The sequence below is a fragment of the Rana temporaria genome, chromosome 10 (genome assembly GCF_905171775.1).
Source record: "Rana temporaria chromosome 10, aRanTem1.1, whole genome shotgun sequence".
Taxonomy (NCBI): Eukaryota; Metazoa; Chordata; class Amphibia; order Anura; family Ranidae; genus Rana; species Rana temporaria.
Window position 1 is genome coordinate 141510882 of NC_053498.1, and position 23861 is coordinate 141534742.

At 46.5% G+C, this 23861-nt stretch overlaps 1 protein-coding gene across 1 annotated transcript in view; it reads right to left on the reverse strand.

Annotated features, from left to right (window-relative positions):
* LOC120915707 (high affinity cGMP-specific 3',5'-cyclic phosphodiesterase 9A-like) overlaps positions 1-22824 on the reverse strand; it is a 63654-nt gene extending 40830 nt beyond the window's left edge. The window contains exons 1-3 of the mRNA XM_040326444.1: positions 22228-22824; positions 14614-14684; positions 757-800 (exon numbers count right to left, since the gene is read on the reverse strand). Coding sequence (XP_040182378.1) covers positions 757-800; positions 14614-14684; positions 22228-22296 — 184 coding nt within the window. The 5' untranslated portion in view covers positions 22297-22824. The remainder of the gene's footprint in view (positions 1-756; positions 801-14613; positions 14685-22227) is intronic.
* Positions 22825-23861: the final 1037 nt, after the last annotated feature.

Consider the following 23861-nt stretch of genomic DNA (forward strand, 5'->3'; position numbering starts at 1 on the left):
ACAGTAATGGGGCAAGTGATGGGGCACAGTAATGGGGCAAGTGATGGGGCACAGTAATGGGGCAAGTGATGGGGCACAGTAATGGGGCAAGTGATGGGGCACAGTAATGGGGCAAGTGATGGGGCACAGTAATGGGGCAAGTGATGGGGCACAGTAATGCTGCAAGTGATGGGGCACAGTAATGGGGCAAGTGATGGGGCACAGTAATGCGGCAAGTGATGGGGCACAGTAATGGGGCAAGTGATGGGGCACAGTAATGCGGCAAGTGATGGGGCACAGTAATGGGGCAAGTGATGGGGCACAGTAATGGGGCAAGTGATGGGGCACAGTAATGGGGCACATGATGGGGCACAGTAATGGGGCAAGTGATGGGGCACAGTAATGGGGCAAGTGATGGGGCACAGTAATGGGGCAAGTGATGGGGCACAGTAATGCTGCAATTGATGGGGCACAGTAAGGCTGCAAGTGATGGGGCACTGTAAGGCTGCGTTCACGGGCACACTGAGGCTGCACAGATGGGTACTGATATGCTTTATGTTACTATTGTTAAAGTTGTTAATATTTATTTTTGGAACTTAATTCTGCTTAAAATATTTAACAGGGTAATTTCATGAGATAATTTACAAGGGCGTGTTTAGGGGCGGACTTAGGGGTGGGGCAGGGGAGGTGTTGGGCGGGGCAACTGGTGGCGAGTAACTCTTAAGGCCTGGCTAGTGGCTCAGGACTTGACATTTTGAACCCTGATATAAACATTACCTAATCTCGGAAACACAGCTTGAGGGATGATTCCATAAGGAGAGCTGAAGAGGGAAAATGAGTAGAAATTAGACTAGGGGTTCAGTTAGCAACAAATCAGTAACTTTACAACATTTTATGAAATTGGTTTATGAAAGATGAGGTCTTAAAAAGTATTCTTGGTCTGTGACTCCTCCCCACACCCCACCCCCCCCCCCCCCCCCCTGAGCATCAACAAACACACATTTTTAATAGTGATTTAACTATCAACTATAGTGGAACTTTAGTTTAAAAAAAATTCCAGGAACAGCAAAAAAAAAAAGGTCCCATGCAGAAACTGGATGACACCGGTCTTTCAAGTTATATGACAGCCAAAGAAACCCAACCCACTTCCTGTGAGCCCAGGTTGTCATGTACCCACCCCCCTGGCAGTCTGGGCTCACTGTACACTAGAGGTTGACCGATATGGGTTTTTTCCTCTGGCCTAGGGTTGCCACCTTTTCTTCAAGCCAAACCCGAACACTTTAACGGCACAAGGCACGTTTGCGGCAAACAGTGGGTGTGGCCAAACTGCTCTTGCTGACATCGTGGCTCCGCCTCAGTGATGCCAAACCTGCCCCCAGACAGCGGCCCGCATCTCCCGAATGGCAACAGATTTTTGTGTGACTACCTCAGTTACTTGGGGAGCCACAGCCCAGTCTAAATGATGTGTCCGGGTTTCAGGCAGACTGAAACCCGGACACAAGATCCCAAACCCGAACTGTCCGGGTGAATCCTGGACAGGTGGCAACCCTACTCTGGCTGATGCCGATATTTAGAAATCGTGGCGGCCGATGGCCAATATATGATGCCGATTTTTTTTAGGGCCAATATGTTAGGCCGATTTATTTATTTATTTCCCCCTTCATCTCGTAAAATCTAACAGTTGGACCCCTTTCACACTGGGGCGTTTTTCGGGCACTTTTGGGCTAAAAATAGCGCCTGTAAAGTGCCTGCAAAACTGCTCCCCTGCAGTCTCAGTGTGAAAGCCTGCAAGCAGCATCTTTGGAGCGGTGTATACCGCTCCTCCACCACTCCTGCCCATTGAAATGAACGGGCACCGCTGTAGAATCGCCTACAAATCGCTTCTACAGAAGCGCTCCAAAGGAGCATTTAACCCCTTCATTGGCCGCTAGCTGGGATATAAGCGCCCCGCTAGCAGCCAAATACTGCAGCTGCTGGCCTTTAATATGGCCTTTAATATATGGACACTTACCTGTCCTGGGTGCCCGAAGCCGGTTTCTCCCTCGGGTGCTGCCGCCGCCATCTTCGATAAGGGAATCAGGAAGTGAAGCCTTCCTGGTTCCCTACTGTGCATGCGCGAGTCGCGCTGCACGATCCCACTGGTCCCTGCTGTCTTCTGGGACCTGTGTGGGGGGCAGAGTAGGTGCCAGATGTGGCGTAGGTCACCACAGTCACCGCGGTGATCTATGCCCGGAAGAGGGAGCAAATACCTGGGATTATGCAGGTATCTGCTCCCTCCTCCCCCTGAAAGGTACCAAATGTGACACCGGAGAGGGGGGGGAGAATTCCAAAAAGCGGAAGTTCCATTATTACTCTGCTAAGTAATAAGTAATACAGAAAATTTCTTAAATTTAAACATTTATTTTAAACACAACAAGCCTCCAATCAGTGCACGTGTATGTATCATTTAGAATTAGATTAATATATATATATATATATATATACTGTATATATCTTAACCACTTGACACCCGCCCGCCGTCAAATGCTCTATTGTTCCGACAGAACATCATATGACGTCCTGTCATTTAAAGCCTCACGCGCGCACCCGTCGCGTCACTGGGAACACAGTGCGCGTGCCCGGCGGCCGCGATGACCGCCGGGCACCCGCAATTGCCCAGTAACTGAGCAGGGACGTAGAGCTCTGTGTGTAATGATGGGGTGTAAACACAGAGCTCCACGTGCTGTCAGAGGAGAGGAGACCGATCTGTGTCCCTTGTACATAGAGACACAGCATCGGTCACCTCCCCCAGTCAGTCCCCTCCCCCCACACAGTTAGAACACAACCAGGATACACATTTAACCCCTTCCCCGCCCCCTAGTGGTTAACCCCTTCCCTGCCAGTCACATTTATACAGTAATCAATGCATATTTATAGCACTGTTCGCTGTATAAATGTGAATGGTCACAAAAATGTGTCAAAAGTGTCCGATGTGTCCGCTATAATGTCTATAAAAACGCAGATCGCCGCCATTCATAGTAAAAAATAAATAAAAAATAAATCATTATGTCCCCTATTTTGTAGGCAATATAACTTTTGCGCAAACCAGGTTATTGCGATTTTTTTTTTCAAAAAATATGTAGAAGAATACGTATTGGCCTAAACTGAGGAAAAAAAATATATTTTTTTAAAAAAATGGGATATTTATTATAGCAAAAATTAAAAAACATTGTGTTTTTTTTTTCAAAATTTACGCTCGTTTTTTGTTTATAGCCCAAAAAATAAAACCCGCACAGGCGATCAAATACCACCAAAAGAAAGCTCTATTTGTGGGAGGAAAAGGACGCCAATTTTGTTTGGGAGCCACGTCGCACGACCGCGCAATTGTCTGTTAAAGCGGCGCAGTGCCGAATCGCAAAACCTGGCCTGGTCCTTTAGCTGCATTTTGGTCCGGGTCTTAAGTGGTTAAAATAGCCGAATAGCGAAAAATGACCTGGTCATGAAAGGGGGTAAAATCTCCCATAGCCAAAGTGATTCAAAAACAGAGATTTTATGTTCTGCACAAAGTTTTAGTCATAGAAAGTCTAAAGGCAAGCAGCATCTGCTCTATTGTCCCATAGTGCTCTGGGAATCCTATATCGCATGCTAAATGTTTATTTGTAAAACAAAGATTGTATACATATAGAAAAAATAGATTAAACAAAACAACGTTTTAAAGGGGTATAAATAAAATCACCCCAAAACCATTATAGTTTCCCTTTATGGTATGAACTTACCTCTTACTATTGGCGGGAACGGTGGCGTCTGTGGCAATGAGCGATCCTTCTTTGTCCACAAGGATGATGGGTGTCTGCCTTTTGGTACAGAAAAATAGGGGATAGACATACATTATATTACCAAAAGTATTGGGACGCCTGCCTTTACACACACATGAACTTTAATGGCACCCCAGTCTCAGTCCGTAGGGTTCAATATTGAGTTGGCTCCGCCCTTGCCGCTATAGCAGCTTCAACCCTTCTGGGAAGGCCGTCCACAAGGTTTAGGAGTGTGTCTATGGGAATGTTTGACCATTCTTCCAGAAGAGCATTTGTGAGGTCAGGCACTGATGTTGGGTGAGAAGGTCTGGCTTGCAGTCTGCACTCTAATTCATCCCAAAGGTGTTCTATCGGGTTGAGGTCAGGATTCTGCGTAGGCCAGTCAAGTTCCTCCACCCCAAACTCGCTCATCCAGGTCTTTATGGACCTTGCTTTGTGCCTGGCCTGCACAGAGTCCTGACCTCAACCCAATAGAACACCTTTGGGATGAATTAGAGTGGAGACTGGCCTTCTCATCCAACATCAGTACCTGACCTCACAAATGCTCTTCTGGAAGAATGGTCAAACATTCCCATAGACACACTCCTAAACCTTGTGGACGGCCTTCCCAGAAGAGTTGAAGTTGTTATAGCTGCAAAGGGCGGGGCCAACGCAATATTGAACCCTACGGACTAAGACTGGGATGCCATTAAAGTTCATGTGTGAGTAAAGACAGGCGTCCCAATACTTTTGGTAATATAGTGTATATTTTCTATATGTTTTTATTCAGCTGGAAGCTCCAGGCAAGAAATCAGCTTTTTAGGTTGTGATTATGCGAAGCTCCCCCCAAATGTGACTACGTGGTTTTAAATAAATAGTGCAAATTATACTCAAATAGGTAGATTCACAAAGAGTTAGGCTGGCTTATCAGTAGATAAGCCGACCTAACTCCAAATCTACACCGACTTATTTAAGTGTATGCTCAAACAGAGATACGCTTAAACATATCTAAGATAGGACGGTTTGCGCCGTTCTATCTTAGCTTTTAATTTTTCAGATGGCCGCTAGGTGGCGCTTCCATTGCGGCCGGTGTAGATTATGTAAATGAGGTTGTACGCCGATTCCCGAACGTACGCCAGCCCGCCGCAGTCGAATTACGTTGTTTCCGTAAGGCCTTAGGCGGCCTAAAGTTATTCCACCTATGAGGTGGAATAACAATGTTAAAGTATGGCCGCCGTTCCCGCCGCGAGGTTCGAATTTCTTACGTCGTTTGCCTAAGTCGTCCGCGAATCGGGAGTTACGTCGTTTACGTCCACGTCGAAATCAATAGGCCCGTATGGCCTACTTAGCCGCAATGCGCACTGGGAAATGTAGGCGCCCGGCGCATGCGCAGTAGCAGAAAACGTCAAAAAACGTGAGGTCAAGCCTCATTTCCATACAACACGCCCCCCTCCAACCAATTTGAATTAGGCGCCCTTACGCCCGCTCGTTTGAGGCTACGCCGCCGTAGATTAGCAGGTAAGTAGATTGAAAATCACTACTAGTCTAGCTAATTTACGGCGGTGTAGCCTAAACAGGCTAGGCTAGGCCGCCCTAAATTTATTCCAATGTACGTGAATCTACCTATGTCTGCGTATTGTGAGCGTGTATACACCATAACAACTATAAAGTGTAAATTACACTCCACATAAATATATACAGCGCCTTGAAAAAGTATTCATACCCCTTCAAATTTTCCGCATTTTGTCATGTTACAACCAAAAACGTAAATGTATTTTATGTGATAGACCAACACAAAGTGGCACATCATTGTGAAGTGGAAGAAAAATTATAAATGGTTTTCCACATTTTTTTTTACAAATAAATATCGAAATAAAGGGCGACATGCATTTTTATTCAGCCCCCTTTACTCCGATACCCCTAACTAAAATCTACCAAATACCACCAAAAGAAAGCTCTATTTGTGGGAAAAAAAACAATAAAAATATAATTTGGGTACAGTGTTGTATGACCGCGCAATTGTCATTCAAAATGCGTCAGCGCTGAAAGCTGAAAATTGGTCTGGGCACGAAGGGGGTTTAAGTGCCCAGTAATGAAGTGGTTAAACGCTTGATATGTTGATATAAATGATATATGTAAGAAAAAGAGGGAACATTATTCAAAACTTGCTTTGGACTGACCATATGTGAGATTTTAGGCATATGGGGCCAGATTCACAGAATAAGTACGCCGGAGTATCTGCTGATACTCCGGCGTACTTTCAAATTTCCCGCGTCGTATCTTTATTTGTGATTCACAAACAAGATACGACGGCATTAGGCTAAGATCCGACAGGCTTACGGCTTCGGATCTTAGGATGCAATACTTCGGCGCCCGCTGGGTGGAGATCGCGTCGTTTTCCGCGTCGGGTATGCTAATTAGCTGTTTACGGCGATCCACGAAGGTACGCGTGTTCGTTAGGTCGTCACTAGTCGGCTTTTCGCGTCGCAAAGTTACGGCTGCTATTGAGGTGGTGTAACAATAGACAGCCCATGTTAAAGTATGGCCGTCGTTCCCGCGTCGAATTTAAAAAGTCGTCCGGGAATACGTAACGCACGTCGACGTTCAAAACATTACGTCGGGGCGACGTCATTTCGGGCAAAGCACAGCGGAAAATTTTCGCACGGAGCATGGGCAGAACGTTCGGTGCGGGAGCGCGCCTAATTTAAATGGTACACGCCCTATTTGAATTAGGCAGGCTTGCGCCGGACGGCTTTACGTTACACCGCTGTAAGTTTACACGCAAGTGCTTGGTGAATCAGGCACTTGCGCTGAAAACTTGCGGCAGTGTAACGTAAAGACGATACGTTACGCCGCCGCAGATCTCTATGAATCTATGTATTTACCATTCTTCCAATATAAGTGTTGTTTGACACATTCTGTATTATAACTTTTTGTTTGTACAAATTATCCAGAAAACCAATAAAAATTCTGGAAAAAAATAAAAGATAAATTCCAAATTATATATCAGACAGGAGGCTCATATCTTATGCATTATCTTTCTTTATTAATGCCCATAGCAGAAATACAACTTTTTCAGTAATTTCAAGTAGAAAAACGTTTAACTGAAAGAAAAGAAAAAACTACAACACCCAGCAGCCCTCAGGCTGGGTCTGCCAATCATGAGGCAGGACAGCCGGCATATAAGGGGCTGCCTCCTTAGACCCTTCCTCTTTCTTTCTGCTCATGGCAGAGCATACAAGATAAGTACTTCATATAACTTTATTCCTTGATTGTATATATATATTGTCCCTGATACCGAATGTGGTGTCAGGTAACCTTGTTGAATGATGTTTAATATATTGTGGAATATTGGGTGTTTTTCCCTTGTATTCCCCCGATTTTAAGTTTTTACATCTGTCTCCCTGATACCGGATGTCCCGATGTCAGGTAGTTTTGTTGGAAATTTTGGTTGTTTTATCTGGAAAGTTGTGGAATATGGGGGGTTCCCCCTGTTATTCCCCCGATTTTTGCACTTTTATGTCTGTTTTCCCTGACACCGCACGGTGTCAGGTAGTTATGTTTGAGCCTTATTTTGAAATCTTTCACTTTAATTTCTGTTACTTTAGTCATCCTGACTTGGGTTTTCCCCTTCCCTGGCGCCGGAGCGCTGCGGCGTCCTCCGTGCGGGGTCCGTGCTGTTCCCTCGCTCCCTCAGCGGGCGCCATCTCTGGGCAGCTGCCCCCCCCCCCCCCCTCCTTCCTCCCCACGCTCGCCTTCGCGCGCTCGGTCGGTGGGCGGAGTCTCCGCCGCGGCCGCTCCTCTCCCCTCTCACCGTCTACGGTGCCTCTCTCGACCCGGGTGACACCTCGGCGTTCTCCCCCTCCCTATCTCCGAGCAGGACGGGACAGAGCGGATCTCATCGACCGCTCTGTCCCTCACATCCACGGCTCAGTAGGGACTCCAGAGGCCGTAGTCTCGCGAGACTTCGCCTCTGGAGTTATAATCTCGTCAGGCTCTCCTCACCTGACTCTCCTCCCACCGCAAGCTGTCAGCGGTGTTGGAGGCAGGAACCTGCGATACCATCTCTATAATCTATATATGACTTTAATAAATAAATAAATGAATTAAATAAATAAATTAAATAAATAAATTAAATAAATTAAATAAATAAATAAATTAAATAAATACATTAAATAAATAAATTAAATAAATAAATTTAAATAAATAAATTTAAATAAATAAATTAAATAAATAAATTTAAATAAATAAATTTAAATAAATAAATTAAATAAATAAATTAAATAAATAAATAAATTAAATAATAAATAAAATAAATAAATAAATATTTACTCATTAATTCTTGTTTCTGGGGAATTTATTCCCTAGAATAGATACCTCATTTATCAGGAAAATAATTAATAAAAATATAGATAAACAAAATCTAAATAAATAAATAAATATTTATATGAATGTACGAACAAATAAATAAATCTATAGCATGTTCCAGTACATGCCTTCCATATGTTACTGTGCTGTTTACGGTGCTGTCCGCAGACAGCAGATTCTTCTCCTGTGGTTGACGATTAGACCTTACCCCTGCTAGCACCCCTGCCGGGGTGGACACAGTCCTGGCAGGCCGAGCCTACCTCAGTGCGGCACAGGTTCAAGAACTGATCGGTAGGTCCATCCAGGCTACCATGGCGTCGGTTCCAAACCCGCCTGCGCCCCTATGTCCGGACCAGCCGGCAATGGTATACCGCCCCTAAATAGGGCAAGGTGTCCCAATGACACCGCCTCCGACTCCCCGGCAGGGGAAGTAAATAACATGTCCCAGGCAGTACCCTCCCAGGACTGCCGACCCACTGCCCTCCCAGACTCCAACTGACCCCCGAGCCTCGGGGAGATGCACATGCAGAGGCAGCAGTCCACTAGCCGGACTAAGCCAGACTCATTAGTGGATTCTTCTAGAACAGTCCACGGAGTCCGAGGCGGCTAACACCTTGAGTCTGAGGATGATGACGATGATTATGAGAGCAGTGGGCACATGGCGCTTCATGACGACGCCAACCCTGTGTCCCAGGGTGAAACATTATTGGACTCTCGTGGAGAGCCATTTTTCGATCAGGGGGCGATTTTCCATCCACACTCCGGTGACTGGGCACCCCAATATATCATATACTGGATCCAGAGATCGGTCGGTAGAGCTAACCGAAACATGTTGTGGGCGGAATGCCCGCCTTTCCATTACTAAGTAAGGTTGTGCACACTCCCGAGGTGGACCCATACTCTTGAGGTATCTCACCAAGCACGGGAAGTATTCCTAGGGGAGTAGAGAGGACCTTTTAAGACCACACAGGACAGGGTCTTAGACCTTTGGACCTTTGACCCCAACGGTCCCACCTAGCCGAATCAGAACACAGATCGGCCGCCGTGGACATGTTAGTCGGGATCACCAGACATGGACCTGGTCCCCCATCCCATTCGGGTTTTCAAACCTGTACACCGTCCTAATAGACAACGAGTTGCAATATCTTGGACCAAACAAGCATTCATTTTCCTGGTCAGGGAAAGTGGGACGGTTATCGCCCAGTGTTAACTTGTGGAATCTCACCAAATTACGGCACCCTGCGGAACAGGGGCGAGGTGGATCATCTACTTGTACAACCTACTCTTAATGGCTCGTTCTCCTCACCTGCCGAACAAACACGCCTCCTGGACGGGCGGATCGCTTCAGTATCTGGGACTCCTCATAAATCACACCAACCGAGCGATCCGTCGGCTGCCCATGACCAATTAGGCGCCATCTGCAAAGGAGCAGGTTTAGCTCAGGGCTAGGGTGCCTGCCCTGCATGCAGTTGATTCTGGGTTCAAGCCCAGGATAGTCTGCAATGTCACGGACCAAGGCTCAGCGTGGCCGCATCTCCACTGTTAGATCAGTATCGTGCTGGGCAAGCAACGGGTGTCCTTACGCGGACTGGCTCGCTTAGTCGGCCTGTTATCGGCGTCAATCCAGGCCATTTCCCAGCCCCTTTTCACTATCGAGCCCCCCAGAGACTCAAGGCTCTACACCTTCGCTAGGGGTTTTCGCTATGCAGACGAAGTCACTTTGGACGCAGAAGCCATAGTGGAACTACGGTGGTTTTTACGTCATGTCGTCGAACGGAGCGGCGAGTCCGTCGTCAATTCTACACTGGATTTTGTCATAGGGTCGGATGCCAGCCGCCTCGGCTGGGGTACTCGGTGCAGCCCCTCGTCCACAGGAGGGACGCGGTCCGCAGAGGAATCTCTGCTGCACATCATCACTAGAATCCCGGCGGCTTTCTTGCCACCAGAAGTCTACTGCCACACACATCAACCTGCTGTGTGTTCTTGCAGATAGACAACGTAACCACAGTCCAATACGTTGATCGCTTTGGGGGCCCCAGATCCAGTCCTAGCTGTTCTGGCAAAAGACTTCGGGCCTTTCTGCCTGGAACGCAACATCGTTCCGGTTGCGGAATATAGCCCAGGCTATTCCAATATGGTGGCAGATTGGAATTCTCGTTACCTGGCCGATTCCAGCGATTGCCGACTGCACCAGAAGTCTACTGCCACACACATCAACCTGCTGTGTGTTCTTGCAGATAGACAACTTAACCACAGTCCAATACGTTGATCGCTTTGGGGGCCCCAGATCCAGTCCTAGCGGTTCTGGCAAAAGACTTCGGGCCTTTCTGCCTGGAACGCAACATCGTTCCGGTTGCGGAATATAGCCCAGGCTATTCCAATATGGTGGCAGATTGGAATTCTCGTTACCTGGCCGATTCCAGCGATTGCCGACTGCACCGACCAGTGTTCCTGGCCCTCGCTCACCTAAGGGATCCTTCTCTATGGACCCGTTCACCTCTCGCCTCATCTATCAGCTCCCGCACTTTTACAACCGGGAGCCGGATCCGGAGGCGCACACTGTGGACGCCCTCGGCCAGCCTGGTCACTGGGGACACATTACGCGTTTCTCCCCGTTCCCGATGACCCTCTGGGTCCTCCTTCTCGTAGCAAACCTGAGAGCATCAGTCGTGCGGCTCACTCCACGGTGGCCGACACAACCATGGTTTTCCCCTCCTTCTGGAGAGGACTGTGGATCTCCCCAGGTTGCTTCCTCACTCCCCTCATCTCCTTGCCAGTCCGAAGGGGGATCTGCACCCTCTACTCACGAAACAAATCCTACCTCTCTTCGCAGGGTTGGTTTCGGGATGCCGGTCGCGGACATCGACTTTTCAAGAGCGACTAGGGATCCCTTTTTTCCTTAGCCTGGACCTGGGAATAGATCGGCATCTCGATCAGCCGGGGGTCTCTGGGTTTCTCGGTGTAATCAACGACAGGTTGATCCCGTTCAGACGCCTGGGTTTGTAGTGGCCAACTGTTGGGCGGACTTTTGATTCCGGGAGGCCCTTTAGCTCCCTTAACGTCTATCGCTCTGCGATCTCAGCCTACCGCTCCCTTGTAGACTTGCCCCGTGGGTAAACATCCGTCGGTGTGCCGACTTGGTAGGCGTTAGGTTTGAAACGCCCATCTCGCCCAAGTATCAACACTCTTGGATGTGACCAAGGCCCTGACCAGGTCCTCGGACTGGGGGGGACAATGGCACTCTATCTTGAGGTTACTGCCTTTCAAACTTACTGTCCTCTCGTATCTGATTCCGCCTAACGTGTGTCAGGCGTCCGGACGTTGGACGTTTCCAGGCGTCAGTTCTCGCCTCAGAATCAGGTTTTCCGGAGTTCTTAGGACAAAGACGGGACTTCAAGCGGTTTTCTACCCGCTCTTCTCCGCGCATCCACGCCTGTGTGTGTCCCGCTGCCTACAGACTTGCGAGTCCTTGTCGGCCCGTTGCGATCTTCGCAATTCTCCCTACTCCTCGTTTCCTACGCTAACCTCATTTTCCGGTTTCCTCGACTACGCTAGCCAGAGGGGTACGGTCGGTCATGGGAATGACAGGGTTTGACATAACCCTGGTTGGTGCCCACTCCTTCTGAGGGGCGGTGGCTATTAAGGTCGTCACCTCGGTAGGCTCCCTCTAGGACCTACTGCTAGCGGCGGACTGGTCGTCCTGACCACCTTCCACCAATTCTGCTTTAGACCGGAGGAACACATATCTATGTCAGTTTTGTAGTTTATTTTGACTGTTATCTTTAATATATACATTGTTGTAGCTTTGAACTTGCATAAGATATGAGCCTCCTGTCTGATATATAATTCGAGATTTTCCTAGTTTGTGACGGAAAATATTAATTATATGAAGACAGGAGGCGAGTATCTTCCCTCCCAACCCAACCCTATCACGATGTTGTCTCTCTCGTTCTAGGTCATTGCATCACGCATCCTACAGGTCGGAGGCTGATACGCCCCTGGACTTCGTTTTTCAATATCACCGTCGGGATTGCGGTTCCCATTTCGATCCATGGGTTTTTGTGCACCACAGACCGGAAGTGGAGGTTCCTACTGCGTTCCGGATCCGGAGAATGGATGCCGTCGACTGAATCCTGTCCGGAAGTTCCAGTTTGCCAGGCTCCCGGTGTTTCGAACTGTTTTTTCTATTCCAGGTTTCCTGCCGATTCGCCTCAAGAAAGAGGAAGGGTCTAAGGAGGCAGCCCCTTATATGCCGGCTGTCCTGCCTCATGATTGGCAGACCCAGCCTGAGGGCTGCTGGGTGTTGTAGTTTTTTCTTTTCTTTCAGTTAAACGTTTTTCTACTTGAAATTACTGAAAAAGTTGTATTTCTGCTATGGGCATTAATAAAGAAAGATAATGCATAAGATACTCGCCTCCTGTCTTCATATAATTAATATTTTCCGTCACAAACTAGGAAAATCTTGAATTGTAGAGTCCACATAAGCTCCTTCTTGCACAAACGTTGTAATCAGGGCCGCCATCAGGGGGGTGCAGGCATTAAACCTGTAAGAGGCCCGATGGTCCCCAGGGCCCCGGCTGGCCCCCTCCCGTTTATTTTTATTTTTTTTGCATTACACCTGTAAGGGGCCCGATGGTCCCCAGGGCCTCTTACAGGCCCGGCTGGCCCGCTCCCGTTTTTTTATTCATTTATTTACTTTTTGCATTACACCTGTAAGGAGCCCAATGGTCCGCAGAGCCCCTCACAGGCTCGGCCGGCCCCCCTCACATTTTTTTTTTGCATTACACCTGTAAGGGGCCCGATGGTCCCCCCCCCCCGCTTATTATCTCTGCTCCAGGGGGGCCCCTTACACTGCCTAAAGCTGTGTAAGGGGCCCCAAAAATTTCGATAGCTGCCCTGGTTGTAATATATTATCACCATCATGCAAATATGATCTCACCACCTTCACTCCAATGTCCTCACCTCAGGTGGACCTAAGAACTTACATTATTAGGTCAAATGCACTTAATCCCCCCTGGGATTTGAATATAATGGTGTCTCTTTCCGCTGGCGTCCTCAAGGTTGTAACACCTTCCTTGGTGGTAATATGTAGCTGGTACCGCTTTAACCACTTGCTGACCGCTTCACGCCGATATACGTCGACAGAATGGCAGTGGTAGGAAAATGGACGTATCTGTATGTCCCCTTTAGGAAGCCGTGCGGTGGGCGCGCACGTGCACCCGCCACACTCTTCGTGACCGTTCCCGCAAATTCGATGTTCGCCGGCGGCCCGCGATCCTGTCACGGAGCTGCAGAACAGAGGGATGCCTATGTAAACAAGGCATCTCCCTGTTCTGCCTAGTGACAGGACATCTACTGCTCCCCGTCATCGGGAGCAGCGTCATTATACTGCAGCAGGTTGGCTCTATTATGCGAATCGTTGTATCTGTACGTCGGACCAGGTAATAGATACAGTGGGAGCTGGCATGGCGCCAGAGCCGATGCTCGTGACTGTGCTGCCCACGATTGCTCCACAGAGAGCCAGAACGGGGATCTGTCAATGTAATCAAACAGATCCCCAGTCTGTCAGGGAAGTAGAGAGAGATAGTCTCTTCCTAGTGATCAGGAACAGCGATTTCTCTCCTCCTCCAGTCAGTCCCCTCCCCCCACAGTTAAAAACACCTCCCAGGGAACATATTTAACCCATTGACCACCACTAGTGTTAACCCCTTCCCTGCTAGTGTCATTTATGCAATAATCAGTGCATTTTTATAGCACTGATCGCTGTATAAATGACAATGGTCGCAAAATATCGTCAAAAGTTTCCGTTGTATCCGCCATAATGTCGCAGTCACAATAAAAATCACAGATCGCCGTCATTACTAGTAAAAAAAAAATTATAATAAAAATGCCATAAAACTACCCGCTATAACTTTTGTGTAAACCAATCAATATACGCTTATTTTTACCAAACACCAGGGAGAAAGCCTCGCATTACTGTGTGGAGTTACAGACAGAAGAACAGGAAGTGAGGATTTCTCAGAAGAAATAAGGACATTCAAAAGCAAAATGGAAGGATGAGGTAAGTGAAGGAGGACGGCACTAAGGGGAAAAAAATTCTACCTTTACAACCCCTTTAATGTCAGAATACACCCAAATGCCTGGATCGCCAGCTGGCTCAGCCTCTCAGCAAGCCTCTCCCGCCCCCTCCACAGCCCAGCGCTACTGGTGGCGCTCAAACCAGGCTATGCCCCCAATGTGTTTTGCTCCGCCCCTAAGAGCTAAAGTATGGGGATCAGTGCCAATGATTAAGCTCCGAGGGGGTGGAGCAAGACGCGCGGGACGTGGCCTGTTCGGAGCCCATGCTGAGGTTGCCATACACCATCACTAGTGGGTTTGCTTCGATGTTTGGCTACATATTTATTTTCTTATTACTATCTATGGCTCACGTGGTACAACACTGCTAGCAACTTTTTTAGGCATAACATTATATGGCACATGTACATTTTATTACCATGGAAGTCCAGCAGTAGCACAAAGAAGACGTTTCATCACGCTCGAACCGCTCTGCTGATTGAAAATGACCTGCGAAATGTCAAATGATATAATTATACACAGATATGAGATCAGGAAGGGCAAGGCACAAAAAATAAATGGGAGATCAGGGACTAAGTGGTAATCAAAAATAGCCTTGCAAAATCTTAAAGTGTATTTAAACGCAAAAACAATAATATACAATGCACCCAGTAGGGATGAGTCGAACACCCCCCCCCCCCCCCCGTTCGGTTCGCACCAGAACCTGCGAACAGACCAATAGTTTGTGTGAACTTTAGAACCCCATTAAAGTCTATGGGACGTGAACGTTTGAAATGTAAATGCAAATTTTAAAGGCTAATATGCAAGTTATTGTCCTAAAAAGGGTTTGGGGACCCGGGTCCTGCCCCAGGGGACATGTATCAATGCAAAAAAAAGTTTTAAAAACTGCAGTTTTTTTTATCCTTCAGAAATGACACTTTTTGCAGGGACAGTTCTAAGCACGGGAAACAAGCGCTACTTCACAGGCATACTATACACCCCCCCCCCAGGTACAACATTTAAAGGAATATTTCACTTTTATTGTTTCACTTTAAGCATTATTAAAATCACTGCTCCCAATTAAACTTTTTTTGCATTGATACATGTCCCCTGGGGCAGGACCCAGGTCCCCAAACACTTTTTATGACAATAACTTGCATATGAGCCATTGAAATTAGCACTTTAGATTTCTCCCATAGACATTTGCAGGGTGTTCTGCAGCTTTTCGAATTTGCCAAATAGTTTGCTGTTCGGTGAACAGGCAATGTTCGACTCGAAGCTCATCCCTAGCACCCAGAAAGTATTCACAGCACTTCACTTTTTCCACATTTTGTTATGTTACGGCCTTATTCCATAATGTATTAAATTCATATTTTCCTCAGAATTCTACAAACAATACCTGATAATGACATCATGAAATGAGTTTGTTAGAAACCTTTGTAAATTTATTAAAAATAAAAAATCCCATGTACCGTATATACTCGAGTATAAGCCAAGTTTTTCAGCACATTTTTTTTGTGCTGAAAATGCCCCCCTCGAGTCACCTTTTTGCACCTGATCTCCCAGACTTTGGGGACCCGGTACCGGCCGGCCGTAGGTTCCCTGGACCGCAAACTTGGTATACATCTTCCTCTACAAGTGTGCAAAGATTGTTGTCCGGGGGACCTACGGCCGGGGAGCACCAATTTTTCAAAGCCGGACACCCCTTCCATAAACTCCCATGTTAAACGGTCATTTCTCTGGTGACTTTGGGGACCCGGTACTGGCTGTTAGTAGGTCCCCTGGATCCGAAACTTGGCACTTGTAGCCCCATTTCTCCTCTACAAGTGTGCAAAGTTTGTTGCCTGGGGGACCTACGGCTGGGGAGCACCGATTTTTCATAGCTGGGCACCCCTTCGATAGACTCCCATGTTAAACGTCAGTCTAGACATGGGCACAGTGAGGCATGGGCACAGTGAGGCATGGGCACAGTGAGGCATGGGCACAGAGAAGCATGGACACAGTGAGGCATGGACACAGTGAGGCATGCACATGGACACAGTGAGGCATGCACATGGACACCCTAGGCTTATACTCGAGTCAATACATTTCCCATTTGTTTGTGGTAAAATTAGGTGCCTCGGCTTATATGCGGGTCGGCTTATACTCGAGTATATACGGTACATAAGTATTTACAGCCTTTGTTGAAGCACCTTTGGCACCAATTACAGCCTCAAGTATTTCTGAGTATGATGCTACAAGCTTGGCACACCTATGTGTTGGCCTGTTTCTCCCATTCTTCTTTGCAGGACCTCTCAAGCTCCATTGGGTTGGATGGGGAGCGTTGGTGCACAGCCATTTGTAGATCTCTCCAAAGATGTTCAATCGGGTTCAAGTCTGGGCTCTGGCTGGGCCAACTTAAGGACATTCACAGAGTTGCCCCGTAGCCACTCCTTTGTTATCTTGGCTGGGTACTTAGGGTTATTGCCCTGTTGGAAGATAAACCTTCGCCCCAGTCTGAGGTCCAGAGCGCTCTGGAGCAGATTTTCATCAAGGATGTCTCTATACATTGCTGCGTTCATCTTTTGCTCGATCCTGACTAGTCTCCCAGTTCCTGCTCCTGAAAAACATCCCCAAAAGCATGATGCTGCCACCGCCATGCTTCACTGTAGGGATGGTATTGGTCAGGTGATGACACTTGCCATTTAGGCCATAGGGTTCAATATTTGTTTCATCAAACCAGAGAATTTTGTTTCTCGTGGTCTGAGAGTCCTTCAGGTGCCTTTTGGCAAACTTCAGACAGGCTGTCGTGTGCCTTTTACTGAGGAGTGTCCTTTATCTGGCCACTCTACCATACAGGCCTGATTGGTGGAGTTCTGCAGGGTTTGGTTGGTCTTCTTTCTCCACAAAGAAACACCGGAGCTCTGTCAGAGTGACCATCGGGTTCTTGGTCACCTCCATGACTAAGGTCCTTCTCCCCCGATCGCTCAGTTTAGCCAGGCGGCCCGCTCTAGAAGGAGTCCTGGTGGTTCCAAACATCTTCCATTTACGAATGATGGAGGCCACTGTGCTCATTGGCACCTTCAATGCCGCAGACATTTTTCTGTACCCTTCCCCAGATATGTGCCTCCATACAATCCTCTCTCAGAGGTCTACAGTCAGTTTCTTGGACTTCATGGCTTGGTTTGCGCTCTGACATGCACTTTTACTTGTGGGACCTTCTATAGACAGGTGTGTGTCTTTCCAAATCAGGTCCAATCAACTGAATGTGCCACAGGTGGAACTGTAACTCCACACAGTAATGCGAGGCTTTCTCCCTGGTGTGGAGTGTCGTGCTCGCCCCCTCCCTTGGACCACAGGAGAGTCAGGACACCCACTAACACACAGCTCCTTTCTCTATCTGAAACGTAGAGAGCACCCGGACTCTCCCGTAGTCCAAGGGAGGGGGCAAGCACGACACTCCACACCAGGGAGAAAGCCTTGCATTACTGTGTGGAGTTACAGACAGAAGAACAGGAAGTAAGGATTTCTCAGAAGAAATAAGGGGCCGGATTCAGAAAGAGATACGACGGCGTATCTCCTGATACGCCGTCGTATCTCTGAGTTACGCCGGTCGTATCTATGCGACTGATTCAGAGAATCAGTTACGCATAGCTATCCCTAAGATCCGACAGGTGTAAGTGTCTTACACCGTCGGATCTTAGGCTACAATTCCAGGCTGGCCGCTAGGTGGCGCTTCTGTATTTTTACGCGAGGAATATGCAAATGAGGATTTACGCCGATTCAGAAACGAACGACCGCCCGGCGCTTTTTTTTTACGTCGTTTGCGTTCGACTTTTTCCGGCGTATAGTTACCCCTGCTATATGAGGGGTAGCTAATGTTAAGTATGGCCGTCGTTCCCGCGCCGAGTTTTTAAATTTTACGTTGTTTGCGTAAGTCGTTTGCGAATACGGCTGGACGTAATTTACGTTCACGTCGAAAGCAATGACGTCCTTGCGACGTCATTTAGAGCAATGCACACTGGGATATTTTACGGACGGCGCATACGCCGTTCAAACAAAACGTAAAAAAAAGGGTGAAGACACATTTAACCACTTAAGGACCGCCTCATGTACATATACGTCAGCAGAATGGCACAGGCAGGCACATCAACGTATATATACGTGCCCTGCTTGACGTGGGTCGGGGGTCCGATCGGGACCCCCCCCGTATATGCGGCGGTCCCCGTGGCTTCAGGAGCGATCCGGGACGACGGCGCGGCTATTCGTTTATAGCCGCTCCGTCGCGATCGCTCCCCGGAGCTGAAGAACGGGGAGAGCCGTGTGTAAACATGGCTTCCCCGTGCTTCACTGTGTCGGCGCATCGATCGCGTCATCCCATTTATAGGGAAGACACGATCGATGACGTCATTCCTACAGCCACACCCCCCTACACTAGTAAACACATACACAGTGATCCCTAAATGTTACAGCGCCCCCTTGTTTAACTCCCAAACTGCAACTGTCATTTTCACAATAAAGAATGCAATTTAAATGCATTTTTTGCTGTGAAAATGACAATTGTCCCAAAAATGTGTCAAAATTGTCCGAAGTGTCCGCCATAATGTCGCAGTCACAAAAAAAAAATCGCTGATCGCCGCCATTAGTAGTAAAAAAAATAAAAAAAATAAAAATGAAAAAAAACTATCCCCTATTTTGTAAACACTATAAATTTTGCGCAAACCAACCGATAAACGATTATTGCGATTTTTTTTACCAAAAATAGGTAGAAGAATACATATCGGCCTAAACTGAGGAAAAAAAAATGTTTATATATGTTTTTGGGGGATATTTATTATAGCAAAAAGTAAAAAATATAGCATTTTTTTCAAAATTGTCGCTCTATTTTTGTTTATAGCACAAAAAATAAAAACCGCAGAGGTGATCAAATACCACCAAAATAAAGCTCTATTTGTGGGGGAAAAAAGACGCCAATTTTGTTTGGGAGCCACGTCGCACGACCGCGCAATTGTCTGTTAAAGCGACGCAGTCCCGAACTGTAAAAACCCCTTGGGTCTTTAGGCAGCATTTTGGTCCGGGGCTTAAGTGGTTAAATAAAACACGCCCCCTACATCCCCATTTGAATTACGCGGCCTTACGCCGCAACACATACGTTACGCCGCCGTAACTAAGGGCGCAAGTTTTTTCTGAATAAAGAACAGATACGCCATTGTATCTGAATCCGGCCCAAGGACATTTTAAAGCAAAATGGAAGGATGAGGTAAGTGAAGGAGGACTGCACTAAGGTAAAGGAAGCTATTTAGGGAAAAGAAAATTGTACCTTTACAACCCCTTTAATGAATTAATACGTATTAATTCTGATTCATTCATTTTATTCGAATGAGGCCGGAACGATAGTCTTTGACTCTTGGATAATCAGCCAATTCTTTTTGCTTTAACATTTTTCATTGTCATAAAACATGCACTGCATATGAAATAGAAACATATTGCAATAAATATAGTAAGGTATAAAAGTGAAATAAGATGATTCCTACTTTGGGTTGAATGGAGGTGGATTCATGAGAATCTTCGACTCACAATATAACAAATTGATCCAAAATAACATTTCGTTCCATCTGTTACTTTCGGTTGCACAAGATTTCAGTCAACATCATCCAATCAGCTCCTTCCATTTCTCATTGTGGGTTGGACTAGCAGGGATTTAGCCAGTGTCCCGAAATAACAAAAGAATAACAGAACTTCCGAAACTACAAAATGATTCGGATCAACGAATAAAGGAAACTAATCTGAACACACAAAACAAATTCCCGAAAACAAATCATTCTAACAAAACGAAAAACAAAATGATTTACTTTAAACGAACGAAAGCAAAACCAAATTAATTTTTCCATCACGCACATCTTAACCCTTGGGCTTGATTGACTTCCCATGTGATGGTGCTTGCATAGTTCCAGATCTTATGCCCTGTACACACGATCGGATATCTGATGGAATCTAATTCGATGGGATTTTTTCATCGGATATCGGATGAAGCTGACTTTCATCAGTCTTGCCTACACACCATCAGTCAAAAATCCAGACCGTGCCAAAACGCGGTGACGTAAAACACTACGACGTGCTGCAGAAAACGTGCATGAGTCGACTTGATTCTGAGCATGCGTGGATTTGTGACCGATGGACTTCCACACAGACGATCAGATTTTTCTATTGTTTTTTTAATCCATAGGAAAAATTTAAAACATGTTCTACTTTTTTTCACCGGTGGAAAACAAACCGATGGGGCCCCACACACCATCGGTTTGTCCGATGAAAACAGTGGCCCAGATCCACAAAGAACTTACGCCGGCGTATCTATTGATACGCCGCGTAAGTTCTACGATGCCCCGTCGTATCTTTGTTTTGTATCCACAAAACAAGATACGCCTGACGCCCCGTACACACGACCGAGAAACTCGACGGGCAAAACACATCGTTTTGCTCGTCGAGTTCCTTGTTCGGCTGTCAGAAAACTCGTCGAGCCAAATTTTCCCATTGCCCAACGAGGAAATAGAGAACATGCTCTCTATTTGGCTCGACGAGTTTCCCGACGGGTTTCTCGGCGAAAAGTGTACACACGACCAGTTTTCTCGGCAGAATACGTCTCCCATCGAGTTTCTTGCTGGATTCTGCCGAGAAAACCGGTCGTGTGTACGGGGCCTGAATGTGGGCTCGATCCGACTGACGTACGTCTTAGTACGTCGTCGGATCTTAGGTGCATATTTACGCTGGCTGCTAGGTGGCGCTTCCATTGATTTCCGCGTAGAGTATGCAAATTAGCTAGATACGCCCATCCTCAAAACGTACGTTCGCCCGGCACATTTTTTTAGGTCAGGCTTTTTTCGGCGTAACGTTACCCCTGGGTCTATGAGGCGTACGCAATGTTAAGTATGGACGTCGGGACACCGTCGTTTGCGTAAAACGTTTGCGAATAGGGCTTTGCGTAAATTACGTTCACGTCGAAAGCATTGACTATTTGCGGCATGATTTCGAGCATGCGCACTGGGATACCCCCACGGACGGCGCATGCGCCCTTAAAAAAAACTTCATTTACGTGGGGTCAAGTTGCATTAACATAAAACACGCCCACATCTTAGTCATTTGAATTGCGCCCCCTTACGCCGACACATTTACACTACGCCGCCGTAACTTACGGCGCAAGTAAGTACGCTTTAAGTCGTCCCAGAACACGGCAGCCAGACTGGTAACTGGTAAAAAGCCGTGGGAACCAATCTCCTCGGCCTTGAGGTCCCTCCACTGGCTGCCCGTACAGGACCGGGTGACATTTAAGACTCTCTGCCTCACCCACAAATGTACACAGGGTAAAGCTCCCCAATACTTGAGCGAGAAAATAAAACCCTACGTCACCAAGCGTGTGCTCCGGTCAACCAACCAAAACCTTCTCCAAATCCCCAAATCTCGCTACAAATCTAAGGGAGAACGCAGATTCTCGATCCAAGGACCACGGCTCTGGAATGCTCTACCCACGATCATCCACTTGGAAGAAAACCATTGGGTTTTTAGGAAAAAACTAAAGACCCACCTTTTCCGAAAGACCTGTACAACTCTGGATGCCAGCGCCTTGAGGCGATTAAGTTTGCATTTGTTGCGCTATACAAGTTTCTCACTCACTAAGTTACGGCGGCGTAGTGTATCTGAGCTACGCTACGCCTGCCTAAAGATAGGCAGATCTTTGTGGATCTGGCCCAGTCTGTTTTCATCGGACAAACCGATCGTGTGTACAGGGTTTAACGCCACTTGACAGAGCCATTGGCAACACACTAATGATGTTTTTAGCTGCTAAGAAAGTGGCATTCTTACCACCATCGTAAGGTTGGGCACCAATCATCAATGTAAGGGGTCATTTTCCCACGAACACCGAATTCATTTATTTTAGCAAGGGCTCCCTGAGACCTGAAAACTATTTCAAGGGCTCCTCTGGAGTAAAAAGGTTGAAGGGGGCCATTTATTTTCATTGGTCATCAACATGACATTTTGCCATCAACACAAAAGTTTTCAAAGATTATATTGGACTCACCTTCTTCACCTTGCCGTCCACGTCCACATAGATTGTCTTCTGTCTGTCTGTCGAGGCTGCCGATCCCATCGCTTGATCCAAATCCTGGGATAGTCTTTCTCGAATTTTCACTTCCACGGATCCGTAAAACTCCAGGAAGCCTCAGAATCTGATTAACTCCAGATAATGAAGAGGAAAAACAGAGGAGGTGGTGAACTCACGCTTGCAGTTTGGCGTGTTTATCAAGGCTTTGATCATTCATCATTAGCATTGGCAGATGCACTTAAAAGGGGGTAGAGAGAAAAGGTGTCATTATTTGCAGCCTAACTGCTCCAATGTATTTGGTTGCCATGACAGAGAGGGTGTTATAAGCCCGTTCATAACAGACACCTGGGACCTTGGCATCCACCGCTTTCCACAGGATCAGCATCTGCTTCAGGAAGCCTAGATACAGGTCAGTTCCCTCTTGTGTACATCCACAGCACAATGCATCCAACATGTCCTGAACCGTAATAAAATAATCCCCCCCCCCCCCATTACAATTAATTAAAACCTGTCACAAAATACATATTTAGGATAACAGTTAATCGTTGTCCTCTGGATTCGGTTTCAGTGATACTAAAACAGTTTTTGTCAAGTTTTTTATTTTAGCTATAGTTTTATATCTTTTTTTTACTATATTGTATATACAATCTTAGTTTTACAGATACAGTGGGGCAGAAAAGTATTTAGTCAACCAATTGTGAAAGTTCTCTCACTTAAAAAGATGAGAGAGGCCCGTAATTGTCATCATAGGTAGACCCCAACTATGAGAGACAAAGGGGAAGAGCCACAAAAGGATTACGCCGGCGTATCTACTGGTACGCCGGCGTAATTTAAAATTTCCTGCGTCGTATCTTTGTTTTGTATCCACAAAACAAAATACGACGGCATCTGGGATCGATCCGACAGGCATACGTCTTAGTACGCCGTCGGATCTAAGCTGCAATTTTTCGGCGGCCGCTAGGTGGCGTTCCCGTCCCCGTTCTCGCCTTATCTCCCACATAACGACTTTTACACCAGTTTTTTCTCCTGCCCAATACTTATTACACCACACCTCCCTACCTATTTCAATTTATAAGAAATCACTCATTATACAACTTATAAATGCTGCTAAACTGTGTATACCTATACATTGGAGAGATAGTTCTCCTCCAGGTATTTCCGAATGGTTAACCACTTAACCCCAGGACCATATTGCTGGTCAAAGACCAGAGCACTTTTTGCGATTCGGCACTGCGTCGCTTTAACTGACAATTGCGCGGTCGTGCGACGTGACTCCCACACAAAATTAGCGTCCCTTTTCCCCCACAAATATAGCTTTCTTTTGGTGGTATTTGATCACCTCTGCGGTTTTAAGTTTTTGCACTATAAACAAAAATAGCGACAATTTTGAAAAAAATGAATATTTTTTTACTTTTTGCTATAATAAATATCCCCCAAAAATATATAAAAAAAAAACATTTTTTTTCCTTAGTTTAGGCCGATACGTATTCTTTTGCATATTTTTCGTAAAAAAAAAATCGCAATAAGCGTTTATTGATTGGTTTGCGCAAAAGTTATAGCGTTTACAAAATAGGGGGTATTTTTATGTAATTTTTATTAATATATATTTT